Raw genomic sequence first — 17,057 nt, forward strand, 5'->3', positions numbered from 1 at the left:
CCTGCATAGATCCAGCGGGATACAAAAAGGAGATACATTACAATTTGAATACATATGTTTAATGTTTGTTTGTTGGGCGCCAAGATCAAACCTAATCAAATGGATTTGAGGCTTACAAATTAAGAGTAAAAGTTACAAGTGCAAAAATATCTATTTGAGCACTTAGCTGCATTTCAACTTTGATTTTCAGTCATACTGTGCATATTTTTTTTCCTATCAAACTAGAAAACTAGACATTGAAGCTCATTGATCTTACAGCTGTTGCTGAGACAAAAATAACATGACAGCCTCCAGAGTGATGAAGTGAACAGGACAGTCATATGATCATCAAATAATATCTGTGTTACATAGATTGTGCTCAAAGCCTTGATCCAAAGAGTGGAGGACTTGCCGTTGCCTAAATGGCATGATTTGGCGGAAGGCATTAAACCTTGTTTCCTGGTGAAGACTCAATCTCAATCAGTTTTCACCAGTCAGTAAGGTTTAGCTTATCCCTCCGGATCAAGCATTTTAATTTTTGGTTGACGGGAAGTCCTCAGTGATCTGATCTCATGCAGATGATTGAGGAGTAGGGTCAGCTTTCTCCTTGGCAAGACCTTTCAATTTCAAGATTGGTGGATGATTTACTGACAATTGCTTTTGATGGACTTGATGTGATTCCTGAAAGCCCTCAAGGCAAAAGCCACATGGTGCATCCTGCAGTGGTCGGTCTTCTGGAAGAGGGGGAGGAGCTTGGCTATTTTTACCTAACAAATTAAGATTTACCCAGTTTCTTGTGTGGATATTTGTGGTTGAGAATGCGGTGATGGGAGTGGAGTTTGAACGTTCCGGCGGGTTTCCTAAAGCAGCAAATCTATGTGTTGGTATTTTCCCCTTCAACCTGATGAACCTGTACCAAAAACTATCAAACCAAGCTCCCTTGCCGTTTGCAGCCGCCATCCTTATCATTTGTGAATAACCTTAATCTCCTCAAGAAATACGCCGGAAGTTGTTTACATAAAATATCTACTTACGTCAATGTCCAGATCTTTGGGGAACTTCCGCTCCGTTCAATCTTCCTTCTTCAACATTCTTCCTGTCAAGCCTGCCACGGATCACATCCTCCGAATTCCCATCAACTCCGACATTCAATCTAGGCCAGTTCTCCGGAGGATTCCCAACCCATTTCGACTTGGGGCGAGATCCTACAGCGCCTCTTCGGTCACTTCAAACCAAGCCGATCCGACGGCCGAACAGACGACCAAACCTGGACCAACACGATGGAAATCGACCACATTGATTTCGTTGGCGACGCTCTCGATGGGATACCTAGTCGGGACAAGCTATCCGCCAAATCTGATGAGCCAACTGGTCATCAATTCTTTCTTGAAACCGCCTACTACGAACTCATCGCTCCACCGTCAGAATGACTCCCCAGAGGCCCAAGAGATTACCAACTCCATCGAATCCCAGCTCCACGAACTCCAGATCGTCCAACAACTAAACGCTCAACCGGACCGTTGGTCATCCTTCAGACCGTTCAACAAACTTGGCCGCCACCAGATGGCACATAGCCTCACCTATTCAACTCTCAGAGGCTCTGGAAAATTCGCAATTCCTCCGATCGTATTTATCAACAAGTAATTTCATCCCACTGTACCCGCTGAAGATAAAAAACAACCCTGGTTACAATTCAGTGGAAGATAACTGATATTTTTTTAACACTTGATAGGGACAAAACAGAAGCTGTAGTGATTGTACACGTAGGTGATATGATGTGTGGTCATGAAGGGATCGTCCATGGAGGCTTGCTTGCGACGATTTGTGATGAAGGATTAGCCGCCCTGGTCAGTTTTCAGTTAAACTAAACTTTCATTTTGGAGCAAAGTGTAAAAGAAAAGGAGATGACAACACAAGTACTGATGAAATGACATGACAAAAAAAACATGTGGCCGGGCGAAACACGAAACAAATGCATTATTGACCATTGCAGGCGTTCAGCAATTTGCCCAACATGATCGGAGTGACGGCTAGTTTGAAATTGAGCTATAAGAAGTCGGTACTTGCGAACCAATTCATCATCCTGCGCTCATGGCTTCCTGGCGATCGTGCTCCGAATGGGAGGAAGGTTTGGGCTGATGGACGGATCGAAAACCTGGCTGGAGATGTCTTGGTCGAAGCTGAGTTGAGTATCAAATGGCCCACAGTCCCTTTCCCGGATCGATCTCTCACCAGAGACCTTTCTCAAAATATAACCACATGATTAAGAGGACCATCAAATGGCTAGTGCTGACTTCAGATTCCCTTTTTTTCCTCGTTTCTTACATCGCATCATTAGGAGCTTGTTTGTTGAACCCAAAGGTGCAAAGTTCATCCGCACCAGTCAGCTTAAAGAATTCATGACAAGCTGAACACATAGATGCCTCGCAACTTGACCCTCTTCCTTTTTGCTTGTACATACATATGTATACCTGTGTGTAGGTTTCCCTTCTTTTATTTTCTCTTGTGCACGCCATTTGAATATTCAAACCTTTTGGAACCGCTCCAATATGTTTGCCCATCTGATTAACACGCAGTTGTTGGTTGGTGCAATTTTATCATCGCAAACTGGCTTTCTGTAGGCGAGTTTGAATATCTTCGAGAGCATCCCATTCACTACAAGAAACACTTGTTTGACTACCGTATCCAATCTGCAGCCTTCCATGCTGTCTCTCCAAATTCGTTCTTTATTTCCTTTTAATCTAAGGAAATTAATCTTCAAACTAACATTCACATAAATGCATTATTTTGTCTAGGGTGAACCAAAAGCACCTCTTAACTTCCCAAGTCACCCGGGTACGGGCTAAAGAGAAGAAGGCCTCTTTCCTTCTCCTCCTCCATTCTTCCTCATGGCTCCTAAAGCTGCCTGGAAGGGAGGTTTTTGACAGTAGAGAACTTTAGGTCTTTGCATAAACTCAAAGTATTTATCTAGCAAGTCCCTAAGGTCAGAGCCCAAAGGGTGGGTGGGTGGGGCAAAAAAGAGTTTTACTGCAAACTCCTATGCTTAGTGTCTGGTAATATGGTGAAGTTGGCTGAATTGTTGGTTGACACTGTCAACCATCTGTCAACTTGACATATCGGCTGTCTCCTTGCTGTGGGGTGTCTTGCCGGTACCGGCTGCTCAGGATCAAGTTACGGCTCCTCCCACCGCCAATGATCACATACACAGGCTTTGCTTAGTTTGGATTTTGGTGGAAGTTGACCTGCCCAACTGGCACACAAGTTTGGCAAGCAGCCTGAAACCAATCTCCATTCCTCACTATCAAATACCACAGGGGCTGACAGTGACACTGAAACTGCATGTGGAGTCCTTTTTTTATGTCGTGTAACTGTGAATTGAAACATTTACAATTTATCTGCCTTCTGAATTAAACTTGAATGTGACTCCTGAAGCCAAGATGAAGTATAATCATTATATACTGGCACTGACCAGATCTCACAAGAAACTCTTCGTTAGTATAGAGGTCAGTATACCCGCTTGTCACGCGGGTGACCCGGGTTCAATTCCCGGACGGAGAGAAAAACGCTACTCTTTTGCCACATCTCCACCAGGCTCCCGCACCGGCTTGGCTCGCAATGTTTTTTTCGCCGAACGGGCTGAGACCGGGTGAATGTACCGCAGACACGTACACCCGGGGAGTCCTTCCACGAGGATATCCCGTGGAATCCACGAGGAGTCCACGTGGTAGCCGCGCGCGAGGTCGGACCAGCGGCTGTTGGTCCACACGTTCACGGGGTCTCCACCAAGTGGATCACGGGGGCACCTCGTGATGGCCCCGAGGATTCCACGGATACTTACAGATGCGTACCCGTGGAATCCACGTGGCCACGTAGGCAGGCCAGTGAAAAATACAGCAGAAGCGCACCTCATTCAAAAGTATTGCTCATGGGACTCGAACCCACAACCAGGCTTGGAGCTCGTAGTGGCATTCACTACAGGCAAACAGGTGACGTTCCCGCACGCAGCGTCACCTGCGCAGTGACTGCGGCCACCAAAATTAGGTGACGCTGCGCGCGGGAGCGACAGCTGTCTGCCTGTAGTGCGAGCCAATCCTCGTCGGTCCCACGGATTACCCTCCTCTCGTCGGTTCCACAAACGGGCGGGGCAGGAAGTACCCCCGCCGTGTACGGACCCAGAAAGCATCAATGATAAGTTCGAAACTCCCATTTGAATATGGCTCTTTTTGTCAGAGGGATGCGATATTTTCCGAAAAAACCAAATGCTCATTGAATTATTGACAGACTCGCTTACACATTTCGAACATGGATTTGGGCTCAGGAATCTAAGAACTAGAACCTCATCATACAAAAGTTGCAAAAGTTGTTGTACTCTAGAGTTAGGATGATTATGATTGATGGGCAATGATACTGATGATTACTTAATTCAAGTATTTAGATCTTCACAAACCAATGAGAAAATTAAATAAAAGCCAAACAAAAAAAACCAACAAAGAAGAGAAAATCTAATTTTGGTGGTTCGGATGTATACACACGAGAAAAGTAAACTGTTACTAAAGCAGGATAAACAAATCCATCATATAATATTTGAGCTCGGTGTCATCCAGACTTTTTAACTTTCTGAGCCGAAGATTTCTTCTTAGATTTTCGATCAGGGAGAGTTGTAGGAGCGGCGGAGGAGGAAATGACGGGCTGGGGATGAGGGGGCTCGACGTCGCTAGTTTCGAGGTCTTCCACTTGGTAGTCGTTGTCAGCACGATCAGCTTGTGAGATGTCAGGGCGTTCAGAATAGTCGTCGGTGAGCACATCCTCATTATCCACATCGGTCCGGTTAGATTGCGAGACTTGAGAAAAGCGATGGTCGAGGGAGAGGGAAGAAGACGAGGAAGTAGGGATGCCAGCCGCTTGACTGACTACTCGTCTTTGATGGACTACATTGAATGAATCATCGATTGGTGGCTTCCTTCGGATCATCGAATCAGCTAATGATTTCCTGCCGCCCCGTTTTCCTTGGCTATTGATTGAGCCAGCTTTCCGTTCCCCTGCACCTTCATCTGATAGGCGTTCCTCTCCACTCGGATGATCTGCGTCAATCAATTTTCAAGAAAATTCCAATCAATTCAACATCAACATTTACGGAAAAATTTAGGATATTGAAGAATGTTTGTTTTGACTGACTATGACGGCCCATTTTGTTTTTCGAAGGGTTAAAAGTCCCACATTTGGGACATAGGTATTCTATGTTTGAATTCGCAGAAACAGTTGAAGTGAGCTCATAGACCAGCAAAGAAAAAAAAGCGGACAGCGAATAGAAAAAGAATGAATCAAGTTTTGATGACCTACGGATTTGATCGAGTTCTTCTTGTCGGACCAGTCCATTATGCGCAAAACATTTGATACAGATCAGGGCATACTTACTCTCTGGTCGAGCTTCGTCGTCACCGAGCAAGACTTCAGCGAATCGATCGGCCCATCCTCGGCCATTAGTGGGAGAAGGAGTAGTGAGTATCTTTTGATGTTGTTGATGGAGATGCTGTTGGTGTGGGGCCGGAGGTGGACCTGATAGCGGACCCATCTGATGAGCTGGAGAGGAGTTGTTATTCTGCATCGGAGATAATGAGTTCGACAGAGTAGCTGGGCTCGAAGATGGCGGGCGGTGCCTCTGTCTCAAGGCTTCATTATTCGGCGGAGTCATTGTCATCCGACCGGGTTGGTGTGGATTCTGAGGGGACGATTGCTTCAGAACCAAGTCAATTATTTGGGGGGGGGTAGAAGTTCAGTGTATACTTGAAAATGAAAATCAGTAAAATGGAGGGAATCCACCTGAACTCACAGAATTGAGTTTAGTTTTTTCATCATATCGATCGAGTAATTCTTTGGTTGAGTAATAAGCAGTCTTCTTCTTCAGCTCTTCGATTTTATCCCGCAGTTGTTTTTGGAGTAAGCGTAGTCGGAGCTTCTCAGACTCTTGTTTACGTTGATACCAAGTTTGAACGAGCCAACGAAACGACAGGAGTCTAGTAGAGCAGATCGGCAACAATCAGTTTTACATCCTCGTCTCAGACGGTTTTTTTTTCCTTCTTTTTTTCCAGATATGGAGTTAGCAGACACTGACCCGATTGGGATTAGTATGATGGGTAAGACCTGGATTGATTGATTGAGTTTGGGATTGGTTGAGAGTAATGTTTTTGAATTTGGGCTTATGAGCCTGTTGCCGAGGTGGAGCCATTTGATTGGTGTCCAGCCGAAGTACCATAGACATGTATAAATCGACCAGAACAGGCTTGAGTAGATGGTGATAGTCGAGGTAGTCGATCGCTGTCGCTGGTCGATCGCCTTGAGTCTTTCCTGGTGGCTTGAGATCTTGAGTTCGAGTTGGACGAGTTCCTTTTCGAACAAGTCTGGGGTGGGTTGGCTGGAGGGGCGGAGGAAGGAGAAGAGACCCATCTGGAGAGCTGGTTGGTTGGGAAGGAGAAGTTGAGCCGGCCAGTGGGCATGGTCATCAGGGGAGAGCCACGTCCCCTATCACCCTTTCGCTCTTTTTTTTTCGCTCAACAAGGGGACTCAACCACGGCTTACGTAATCAGCACTTCACCCTTGGCCCTATGTAATTATGTGCACACATGTTGTATCATGTGTCATCGACTACAACTGGTGTAGGTATTAACCACTGTAAATATTGAGGGTGATGGATTGTAGTTCCCAATTTCGTACATCGGAGACTGAACAGAGCTTGAAGGGTTGGATTAGGAAGAGTGAAGCTTTATCATATGGGCAGTCCCTTCTTCCGCCACTCAAGCTGTCAATTACATATTCTCTCAAGATCACAACATCAACCATCGGCTGGTGCGAGGGATCAAACAAGGGTAGAAGGTAGAACAGTATGATTCATCTACATATTTAGCCACACACATTCACCAGACCATCACCAGCACAATCATCATCAGTTTATTTCATCAACAGGATCAATCTCAATCATAGAAAAAACTCCAACAGATATGTAAATTTCATGAACAAATACAAAGAAAGAGAAAGGAGACAGTCATCTTGATCTTAAACCAGGATAGGGGATGAAGTGGTCGTGGTAGGTGGAGAACGGAGCGGAGGAAAGTTTTGTAAAGTTTTGAGGAAGTTTTCGTGGGAAAAGTTTTGGATGAAGAGCACCTGATCGGAGGTTTTCAAGTCTTTAATGTTGATCAGATTGGTATTGTTACTGTTGAGATAGTGGTATGGCTTCTGAGGCGTGTTCGACGTCCGTTGATGGTCCCTGATGGCGTTGTGGTTGAGGCTTAGTGAGCGGGGATTACATTCGATCAGATTGATCAAACTCGACATCATCTCATTGATGCAAACCTATGAAACACAACTCCCAAAAAAGGAGTCAGCTCTGCCTTACGCTCTGCGGGCCAAATGAAGAACTTACCTGCTGTTTGACGGTTAACCCATTGGCATTCGAAAACTCATTGAAGATCAGTGGGATTTCTTTGATCAAGTTAGACACTTTAGTCCCCAGCATCTCTTCGATTTCTTCCCGGTTTTGGGCTTGGTCGACTTGGTTATCCAAACTTCGTTTCCCCCGTGCGGTGAGGGCTGTAGCTCCATTGGATGCATTCAAGAATTGTAAACCTTCGACCACCTTGACAAAATCCATGAAGGCCTGTGCAATAATATAAGCAAAGTGTAAAGACGTTTCCTACAAGTCGATCATCGAGATTCGACTATCTCTACTCACCTTGGCTACGCCGGTCAACTCCGAGCTTGAAATAATGTTGGATTTCCCGCAGAACAAATTCCTGATCAACTTCAAATCTCCTCTCAAGATGGCATCTGGTGCCAATTCTAAGACGACAATCTTATGAGCTTCGTTGATTCTCGACGATTTTAGTAAGAGATGGTATTCTTCAAAGAAGCGACCTTCATAATGTGCTACCTGAGCCTGTGACGAAAAAAAAAAAAGCATTAGTACAAGTGGATTGGTGCCCTAAAGACCACGCAATGAATGTACTCTAGCAAGATATATCCAAGTAGATGGAATCTTCAATTTGTCAACAAAAAAATCTTCGACGTCGCCTGTGACTGCCTTGATATTTCTAGAAATCAATTCCTTCAGGGCTCGGGCTCGGCTATAAAGGACAAGCTAATCAGTATATCATCCCCACACAATCGCATAGAAAACACGCTCACCCTTCCGGATTCTCCAAGTGTAACAAGATAAAGCCAGCCCATTTGATCAGTCCTAATTTATTTAATTGGTCGGCGTATTGACTGGTCAGAATATCAGCCGAAACACTCCCGCTTTCTGAGAGACTGGTATCATCTGAGTAGGTTTCGATATCTCTCATGATCGGCTCTCGGTCTTCGAAGTCCCTCAACCTCATCACCTTCGCGATAAGGATGTAGAGGTGCCAAGGCATTCGGTAATCAAACGGGGATGGACCAAAGCCTCGGGGCTCTAAAACGGATTCGAGCGGATACGTGGGATCGACAAAGATCTTGAGGATTTGAAAGATGGCATCATATACGGGCTGGTCTGGATCGAGCTTCCATCGATTGGGGACAGGCTCGGATATGCTAGCAGTTGATGAGTCCATGTACCACGGGATCGGCGGTGGCGTGCATCGAGCGTTCTTGAATGCATCCTCATAAGTTTGGACGGCAAGCCAGACGTTATCGTCCGGAGCTAGGAACCAGAAATGAAGACCCAATGCTCGCTTCCAGTCTAGCCCTTCGCCGATCCCTATATCCTCGCTATGATCCACCTGCAGGCCCTTTTTCCCAGAGCCTTTGGACATTGTGACGTTTCCAGAAATCAACTCGTAGGTCTTCCTCAGATCTCGGTCAATGTGAGCATCCACTCTGAGCTGGCGCCAGATCTGAGTTTGTTGATGCATATCTGTCTTGAACGTCGCGTCACTTCGTCTACATTGTGCGATCAACGTTGCCAAGCGGTAGTTGTCCGTTTGGATTGCCAATTCACAAGCTCGCTCAATCTGATTTCCAGTCAAAAGTTGGAAGATGGCGCTAAATTTACCCTGCTGTCGACTGGGAGATCTCACGTCTTGTTCGACTGACGGGGCGACGGTCTTCTCCAGCCACTTCGTGAAGGCGTCTTCACGTCGGATGCGCTTGATTCGATCCACAGCTCCAGGAGATGCGCCCTTCGGGATCCTCAATTCTAACTCATCGAATAGAGCCGAGCACAGCCCCCAGGTCAATGCATCATTTGATCGATCTGCTTTATCATAACTGGCCAAAAAATCTCGAAATTTCAAGTTCGGATTGGTCATCACGTTGGGTACACCCTCCTCCAACCGAATGGTGGAATGTTTGAGCTGGATTTCTAGCAAGCGTTGGGCAGATTTGATTTCCATCGACTGAAATCGAGCAGGGTTGTCAGCTAAATTGTAAATGCGAAAGAATGCGAAGATTTGAAAACCCACATTCTCAAAAGCGTGACATGAAATAGTGGAAACGGCAAGATGGCCGAACGATGTGTTTTGTCTGCGGGAATCAAGGAGCAGGAAAGGACACCGATTTCAGGACGAAATATGTTGCGATACCAACAAGTATACTGGAAGCTTACAGGTTACTAGTATCCAGAATATTTCCAATTTCACCGCGGGCCGGGTGAATGACTTGGTTAGATTGCCCTATCCAACAAACTCGAAAGGATCGAGCCATACTCAAGCTGGGGCTCTTATTGGAGATACATTTCCCGAAAGCTAAAGATTTTGATAAAGGGATATACTGTGGGTATCTAAGCCTGACAGGTACGTTGAGATGTTTCTTTACTGGCACGTGAGGCGAGGGAGTCGGGATGTTGGTGTGCGTATTTGTGATCTGGCGCGGCTCCGGAGTGTGTGATGGAGGTTGACGTGAGGTGTTGCGCGCTCGTCGGGGGTCCTCACTAGGTGCTGTTTGAGTTTTCGAGGGTACCTTGGGAGTGAGCTGAAGCCGAGCCCGTGATGAATCGGGACGGGCAAACAGGCTAGCTTGCATAACTGCAACTTTCCGAGATTCGAGTCCAATCGAGTTTCTCCAATCTGAGGATGAAGCTTGCTTAGACGGATCGTTGTCGAGGGAGTTTTCAGAATCTACACCCTGCCTTGGTCGCTTTTTACTCACGTGCTTGGCCATGAATGGGCTTTCACGGTCATCACTCCCAGTAACTGATGCAGTAGTTTCGTCTTCAGACCTGTCGATCAATTGACCGTGAGTTGTCGGAAGATTCTCTTTGTGGAGCGGTAAGCTTTCCTGCTCGTCATCAAATAACATAGCCCGAGGAGGTCCGTCATCTTCGTTCTCATCAGAAATACTGTTTCCATTAGATGTCATCTCATGTAGCGGTCGAACTAGTCGACTGTGACGATGATCCAATCCCGAAAGATCATCTTCGGATTCAGAGCGGACGTATGATTCGCCTTCCTGATCTTCATCTTCGTCATCATCATCATTACTTTCTTCATCGCTATCGTCGATCCCGTAGGTGGTGAAATGTTCGACCGTAAACGTCCACTTGCCAGTTTGGGCATCATATTCGATGAACTCGGTGTCTTCACTTTTCATCAATCTCTTGGTAAACAGCTTGACACGGGCATGGTTTGGATCCTTGATCGGCATTCGAGTTGCTTTGTCCAACACCCAACAGTTGTCAAGGGTTATCACTGCAGGGACATTGAGACCTTTTCCAACGGGTGGTTTGTCGACTGGGTCGTCAGGGTAGACACTACACAGGGATTGCTTGAATACAATTATTTCGCCACATAGGTCTGTGGAGAAGTCTTCGAGGCCACTAAGGTCGACGGTCTCTCGAAATTCAATCTGACCATAGCCAACCCTACCAGCTTTGAAGTTGGGGACTGCTTTCAAGTCTTTCCTCTTCATGAGCCGCAACTCGTCTATCGATGGAAGGATCCAGTACTCTCCATCCTTTGCTTGAGACTTCGAACGGATCACCACCTCATCTTCCATGAGCACACGATCCGAGTTGATTTCGTTATCGGTTGTTAGTTGGTTGGAGCCAGAAAGATTCGGTGCATTTTTCGAGTTGGTGGGAGATTTTACAGCTGAGCTTTGTTTCGCTGCGTTGTTTGATTCGCTTGCCTGGCCTACACTTCGGGTCGGGCCATGTGAGGCTGCTGAGAAGACATTCCGGGCAGATGATTCAGCATCCGGGTCAAAGACAGATTCGGGTCGGTTGATTGCAGTGTTTTTCCTAGGAGGGGGAGGTGTACCCTGCACCGATGATGGAGATCCATTAATAGTGGTACTTCGGTTGCGAAATAGTGTTGAAATTGTGGACGGGTCGATAGTAAGCTTTTTGGGACTGGGCTTGACGATAAAAGCTTTGGGGCTCAGTAAAGGCTCCTCGTGCCTGGAGTAAGCGGATGAACGAGATACGACCGAAGAGCCATTCGAGACCGAACTAGCATTCATAGGACTTCCGGAGCTCACGTTCTTGACGGGACTTGCAGAACGCGCAAAACCACGCAGTTTGACGATTTTCGTGTTGGGGCGTGGCAGTGGTTTGAAATCGATGGTCGGCAGTTGTTTTCGAATCGGAATGGCTGGCTTGCAACCCGCAGAGATGCCGTGGTTGGCAAACAGGGGGTTATTCCCATAAGCATCTCGATCGACGCGTGCCTGAAGTGTAGGCTGCTGAGCTTGTTGACTTTGAAACAGGCCGTTCTGTTGGCTCTGAAACATCTGTGGATTGTTCGCTTGACCAAACATATTTCCGCCGGAGTTGTTACTCTGGTTCTGGTTATTTCCTATTCCAAACGTCGAACCCGTTTGCTGAGCCCCAAACAACCCGCCTGTGGTACCGCCAAAATTGGTGTTGTTGTTTTGGGCGCCTGCGTCCTTGTTACCGAAAAGAGACACAGTCGGATTCGCGGGTTTTTGTCCAAACAGACCGCCGGAGGCCGCATTGTTGTTGTTGGTGTTGCTACCAAAGAGTCCGCCAGTGTTGGGAGTTGGGTTGTTTGCATTATTGGACCCAAACAATCCACCGCTGGTCGTGTTCTGGCCCTGCTGGTTATTATTCTGGCCAAAAAGACCCCCACTCGCGTTGGGCTGCGTTTGGTTGTTATTTCCGAATAATCCGCCGGTTGTTTGTTGTTGATTGTTTTGTCCAAATCCAAAAGTATTGGTCGTGTTCGCCGCTTGAGTTTGCTGACCAAAGAGTGTGGAGCCCGTTGCCAAGCCGCCCCCGAAAAGACCGGCTGGTTTTTGTGCGTTGTTCTGGTTGGTGTTTGCGCCTATATCAATCCCACAATGTGAGTCAAGGTGAACTAGCATTAAAGAAAAATAAATGCAAGCTTACCAAACAGGCCACCAGCGGGTTGAGTAGCGTTGTTGTTGTTGGCATTGCCAAACAATCCACCGCCATTCTGGTTGTTTGCAGCCCCAAAAAGATTATTCTGAGGTTGCGCGGGCGTGCTCCCGAAGATACCGGTCGTAGGTGCAGCTGAAGCAGCTGGCGCGCCGAAGGGGGTCTGGGTAGTTGCAGATCCAAAGATGTTTGGTTTGGCGGCTGGCGCACCGAAGGGGCTACCGTTGGTCGCGTTATTGTTGAACATGTTGTTCGAGCCGAAGGTAGTGGCTGCGGGTGCTGCAGCTGCTCCGAAAGCATTTGAGGTGGCTGGAGCTGGGAAGGGTGTAACCCAGGTAAGAGACGACAACAGAGCTCCAGGATGTTGAGGCGCTAACATGAGTATCCTAGAAATCAGAGCGACGTACCTTGGGCCTGACCAAATGGGGTTGAGGTAGTGTTGGCTGGTTGACCAAATATGTTGCGATTAGCTGCTGGTTGGGCTCCGAACGTGTTTGAGGAAGGCGCGCCACCAAAAATGTTAGCTTGGGGCTGTTGCTGCTGACCGAACGCGCCAACCTGTGTATTGGTATTGTTGGCATTTCCAAAAGTTCCAAAAGCGCCGGTCTGAGGTTGCTGCTGGGTGCCGAAGCCTGTTCCGAGTGTGTTAGAGGGCACCGCAGTTTTTCTACCCTGCATGTAATCTTGGAACCGGAGCTCTTCAAAGCTAAAATTTTTGTACGCATCCATAGCGACGATTGAGTTAAAGGTGGATTTCGAGCTAGGAGTCGATTCGTTCTCAGCCAAAGTTACGGGCGCATAGGGAGGGTTGACGGTGCCACTCGAAGGAGCTGAAGGGCCGGTAGCCCCGAATGGAGATGCAGCTTCAAAACACATAAAAATGAGACCAAAGATCGCTTGCTGTCATGCAGAAATAAATGGGAGGGCTTGAGAGAATAAAAGAAGACGGACTGTTTTGGTTGAACACGTTGGATCCGAAACCAGTCGCGGTACCAGCGCCGAATGTAGGAGTTGAAGCGGCCGGCTTCTGTCCAAAGAGGTTGGAGCTGGGGGTAGCTGTATTGGTGGTTGCCCCAAAGGTACCGAATGTGTTAGTGGGAGCAGCTACGAAAGACGAGTTGAGGAGAGAAGACGAAAATAGCGTGTTAGAGAAGAGCAGATGAGATATGGGGTAAGCTGAGGATCGAGACAAACCACCAAAGCCGCCGAAGCCGGTATTAGGGGGTGCTTGCTGAGGTTGAGGGGAAGCGCCAAAGATATTTGAGGACTGAGTTTGAGGTTGGCCAAAGAGGTTATTCGCAGGAGCGGGCGTTTGGCCAAAGGGAGTAGATGAAGCTGGAGCACCAAAGGCATCTGCCAAAACATTTACGCTTAGTCCGATTGAGGTTCCATCGCAGGATAGAAAAGGTGAAGCTTAACTATTGCCAAAACCGGTGGCCTGGGGTTGCTGAGTGAAGGTGTTCCCTGCGGGTTGTTGGCCGAACGCTACATCAAAGACAAGCAAATCGGCTCAGTCGAGCCGATCGAAGTGACCGATTGCGTGAGAAGAAGAAGGATGGAGACTTACTGTTAAAGGAGGTGTTCGCAGGTGTTCCGCCGAAGAGACCGCCGGTCGGTTGTTGTTGTTGTTGTTGCTGCTGTTGGGGTTGTTGTTGATTAGCGGCATTGAACCCACCGAACGTGTTATTTGAAGCCCCGAACATTCTATCGCGAAGGCTGATAGAAGTGGAGACTATGTAGCGGTGAAGACAACCTCGACAAGACCGAGCAAGACGCGGGAAGAGGGAAGAGAGGGTTCAGTGTGTGGACATAGAGGGCCAAGGGTGGGCCGAGCGGCTTGATGGTTTCCCCGAGCCCAGAGAGGGGGAAACGGGTAGGAGCCGAACACCGGGGGATTGAGGCTTTGAGCAGTCAGATTTGTCATATCAACATCTTGTTCACCACTTGTATCAATAAACCTCAGAAAAAAAAGTCAAATTGTGCCATTGAAAGTGGAAACCTTCAATCCATCAGTCACTGAGTCAACCGTTGAACCCTTGAGACAATTGACATGTTATGGGACTCTGTCTGTCCTAGGTGGAGGCAGTTGGTGGGGGGGAAAAAGTGCTGTTTAGGCTGCCCTCTGTGTCAGTCCAGATGATGAGCAGAAGAATCAAAAAGAGATAGCTTGGGTTGGGCTTGAGATACGCCAAGGTTGAAAGCCCAGCGGCCGTTTGGATGGTTTGTTGAGGTCCGGAAACAAAGAAACAATGGCAGAGAAGACTCCAATGCTCAAACTATGAAGATTGATCAAAATCTTTGATGGTTATTCTGTGGATCAGAAATTCCCCTTGCCAACCCATCCTCCAAGTGTGCAATTGCACTTGGATTCCGGGCAGTTTAATCCTCTCCCTGTCAGACCTCACAACAACACAAACAAAAAGAAAGAATACAACTGTGGGAAACAAAGAACAAACAATGGAGTGGAGCAAAATTGAAGTATGAAACTTTGAATATCAATCAGACCAAACCTTAAATGTTGAACTCCGCCTACTGCGGACCTTACAACCCAACCTGCAACTAGAACTTGGGGAGGAACCTTGAATATCCTGCTCCACCTTCCACATCTTGAAGTGCACAATCTTGAAAAATTGGTAATCCTGAATTCTGCACCGGGGTGAACTCCACAATTTCCAAAAGGGTTTCAAACTAATAAAGAATTCATGATTAATTCATGTAACCTCAGAGCACAGGCACAGTGATTTCAGATGATGAATATGGCATAATTGAAAGGCCAAATTTTCCAGGATACTATAAATAAGAAATAACAAACAAAATGAGAATACTTGCAAAAATTTGATCATTTAAGATGACAGAATTCTCACCAAACTCCACCAAGAGAGAACATGAGCTCCCAATAAATGATAAGGACAGGAAGCCCTTCTCTGTTCTTTGGCAGAAAATTCTTGATTAATTATTATCTGACATCCTTACACAGTATAGTATTGGTATTGAATGCACAGGTATGTATCAAAGACAAGATAAATTGTATTGGAGTTTGTGTTTGCACTCAAGGACATTACAATACAGAATGTATCTATGCCTTATGTGTCAAATACACAATACATTGTATTGTTTCACTGGTAAAGTAAGACTTGGAGCTAAGATAGGTGGTTAGTTCCAGCTCACCCAGAAGAAGCGCCATGTCCAGTACCAGCCAGCGCCCCAGCTGGCAGAAGGAATCAGAGCACATCAAGAGCTGATGCTGATCTTCAGCACAGCTCATAGATCAAGTTCATGGATTGAAATTCCAAGGACCCTCCTCAACTGGATATGTCAGCCTATAGTAAACTAACTGTGTCTTAGAGGGTTGTAACTAGCAAGATGATGGTGTAATATGCCTTGGATGGGCTTAACGGTGGGCCACTATGCTACACTATGCTACAGGGAGACTTGGCTTTAGTGTAGCGGTTCTAACAGAGGCCAAGTTTTCATGTAGTGTTAGTGGGATTTTATGCCAATAAAACCAATCTGTAGAGTAGCTTTTTTCCTGCTCTAATGCTAAAAAAAGTGTTAGTGCAGAAAAACATCATCTACTCTAACGGTTGGCGTAGCAAGATAGGTGCTAACTGATTCTTGCTCCCCATTTGTTTAGCGGAATAAATTCCCGCTGAACTAGGGCAGGATAAACTGGGCAGAAACAACATTCTAGTTTTTTTTCCTGTATTTGTGTGACTGCAGGAAAAAACTGGGGTGTTTTTTCTGCCAAGTTTCATTCCTGTAATTGAACGGGGAAAATTGGGCTGTTTCTGCCCAGTTGTTTCCTCAGGCGGCGCTAGTGTACACAAAAGCTATGCTAAAAGTTAGTGTGGCTTTTTTCTAAGCTGAAACAGGTATGCTAACGCTATCCAAAAAAATGTAGCTTTAGCAGACGTAAAACAACAACCGCTAGCGCTACACCAATGATTTTTTCTATCTCAGTAGTGTTAGTGGGAAAATCCGGCCGCTAAAACTAGCGCCACCGTAGAGTAGCTCAAAGAAACTAACACTACGCTATGCTAGCACTAATGTTAGCGTAGCTGGGCCAGTGAGTTTGTGTCAGGGTGTTTCTCTAAAGTAATGGTGTCCTCAGCAATGGGGAGTTACATTATATGTAACAAAAATTAATGGATGAAATAAATCAATTGGTGCTGTTATTATTGCGCTAACAGCAAAAATGTTTTACACTGCAAGAAAAAGTCAAGCAACTGCCAGAAGTTGAGATGCAAGAACTCAGCAAGCTGATGATATGGTATTAAACAAGCCTTTGTCAAGGCTTACTGTACTTGATCAAGTGTCATTGCACAGTCACTGTGCATCATGCACAGTGACTATGCAGAAAAAATCCGCGGAGATGTCACCAGTTCTGCTTCATGAAGGAAGAAACCGTACCATTCTACAACTGGGTTCTCAATTCCTTGCTCTCAGTGTTCAAATATCACAATATTCCTCTGCCAGTGGTTGTGATCACTGATTGTGAAAAAGCTCTGATCACTTCTCTCTCTCTGCCTCCTTTCCAGATTGCAATAATATGCTCTGTAATTGGCATATTCAGAAAAGCCTTCTTCAAGAATCAAGAACAAGAAAAATATGTGCTTTGATACTGGTTGAACTTGGTCAAGTTACAAAATCAAGCCAATTTCAGATCCTCTTTCAGCTTATTTTCAACAAAATATGGACCTGGTCCTGTGTTTGAAGAATATGTCACGTAAACTTGGCTCCTGGTTGA

The 17,057-nt window shown here is 46.3% G+C and overlaps 3 protein-coding genes across 3 annotated transcripts; 1 reads left to right on the forward strand and 2 right to left on the reverse strand.

Annotated features, from left to right (window-relative positions):
• Positions 1–1,017: 1,017 nt before the first annotated feature.
• On the forward strand, positions 1,018–2,390 carry PtA15_2A934 (uncharacterized protein; the record flags this gene model as incomplete). The annotated part of the gene is made up of 4 exons (XM_053167006.1): positions 1,018–1,619; positions 1,712–1,826; positions 1,973–2,163; positions 2,318–2,390. 4 exons carry the CDS (start codon positions 1,018–1,020, stop codon positions 2,388–2,390), a joined length of 981 nt encoding a protein of 326 aa, XP_053018172.1.
• A 2,185-nt stretch (positions 2,391–4,575) lies between these two features.
• On the reverse strand, positions 4,576–6,423 carry PtA15_2A935 (uncharacterized protein; the record flags this gene model as incomplete). The annotated part of the gene is made up of 5 exons (XM_053167007.1): positions 4,576–5,060; positions 5,155–5,214; positions 5,320–5,713; positions 5,810–5,993; positions 6,092–6,423. 5 exons carry the CDS (start codon positions 6,421–6,423, stop codon positions 4,576–4,578), a joined length of 1,455 nt encoding a protein of 484 aa, XP_053018173.1.
• Positions 6,424–7,029: 606 nt separating this feature from the next.
• Positions 7,030–14,013, reverse strand: PtA15_2A936 (uncharacterized protein; the record flags this gene model as incomplete). The annotated part of the gene is made up of 13 exons (XM_053167008.1): positions 7,030–7,329; positions 7,400–7,633; positions 7,709–7,912; positions 7,982–8,099; positions 8,161–9,350; positions 9,417–9,477; positions 9,560–12,236; positions 12,302–12,625; positions 12,718–13,173; positions 13,262–13,414; positions 13,505–13,663; positions 13,730–13,795; positions 13,878–14,013. 13 exons carry the CDS (start codon positions 14,011–14,013, stop codon positions 7,030–7,032), a joined length of 6,078 nt encoding a protein of 2,025 aa, XP_053018174.1.
• Positions 14,014–17,057: the final 3,044 nt, after the last annotated feature.

The sequence above is a fragment of the Puccinia triticina genome, chromosome 2A (genome assembly GCF_026914185.1).
Source record: "Puccinia triticina chromosome 2A, complete sequence".
Taxonomy (NCBI): Eukaryota; Fungi; Basidiomycota; class Pucciniomycetes; order Pucciniales; family Pucciniaceae; genus Puccinia; species Puccinia triticina.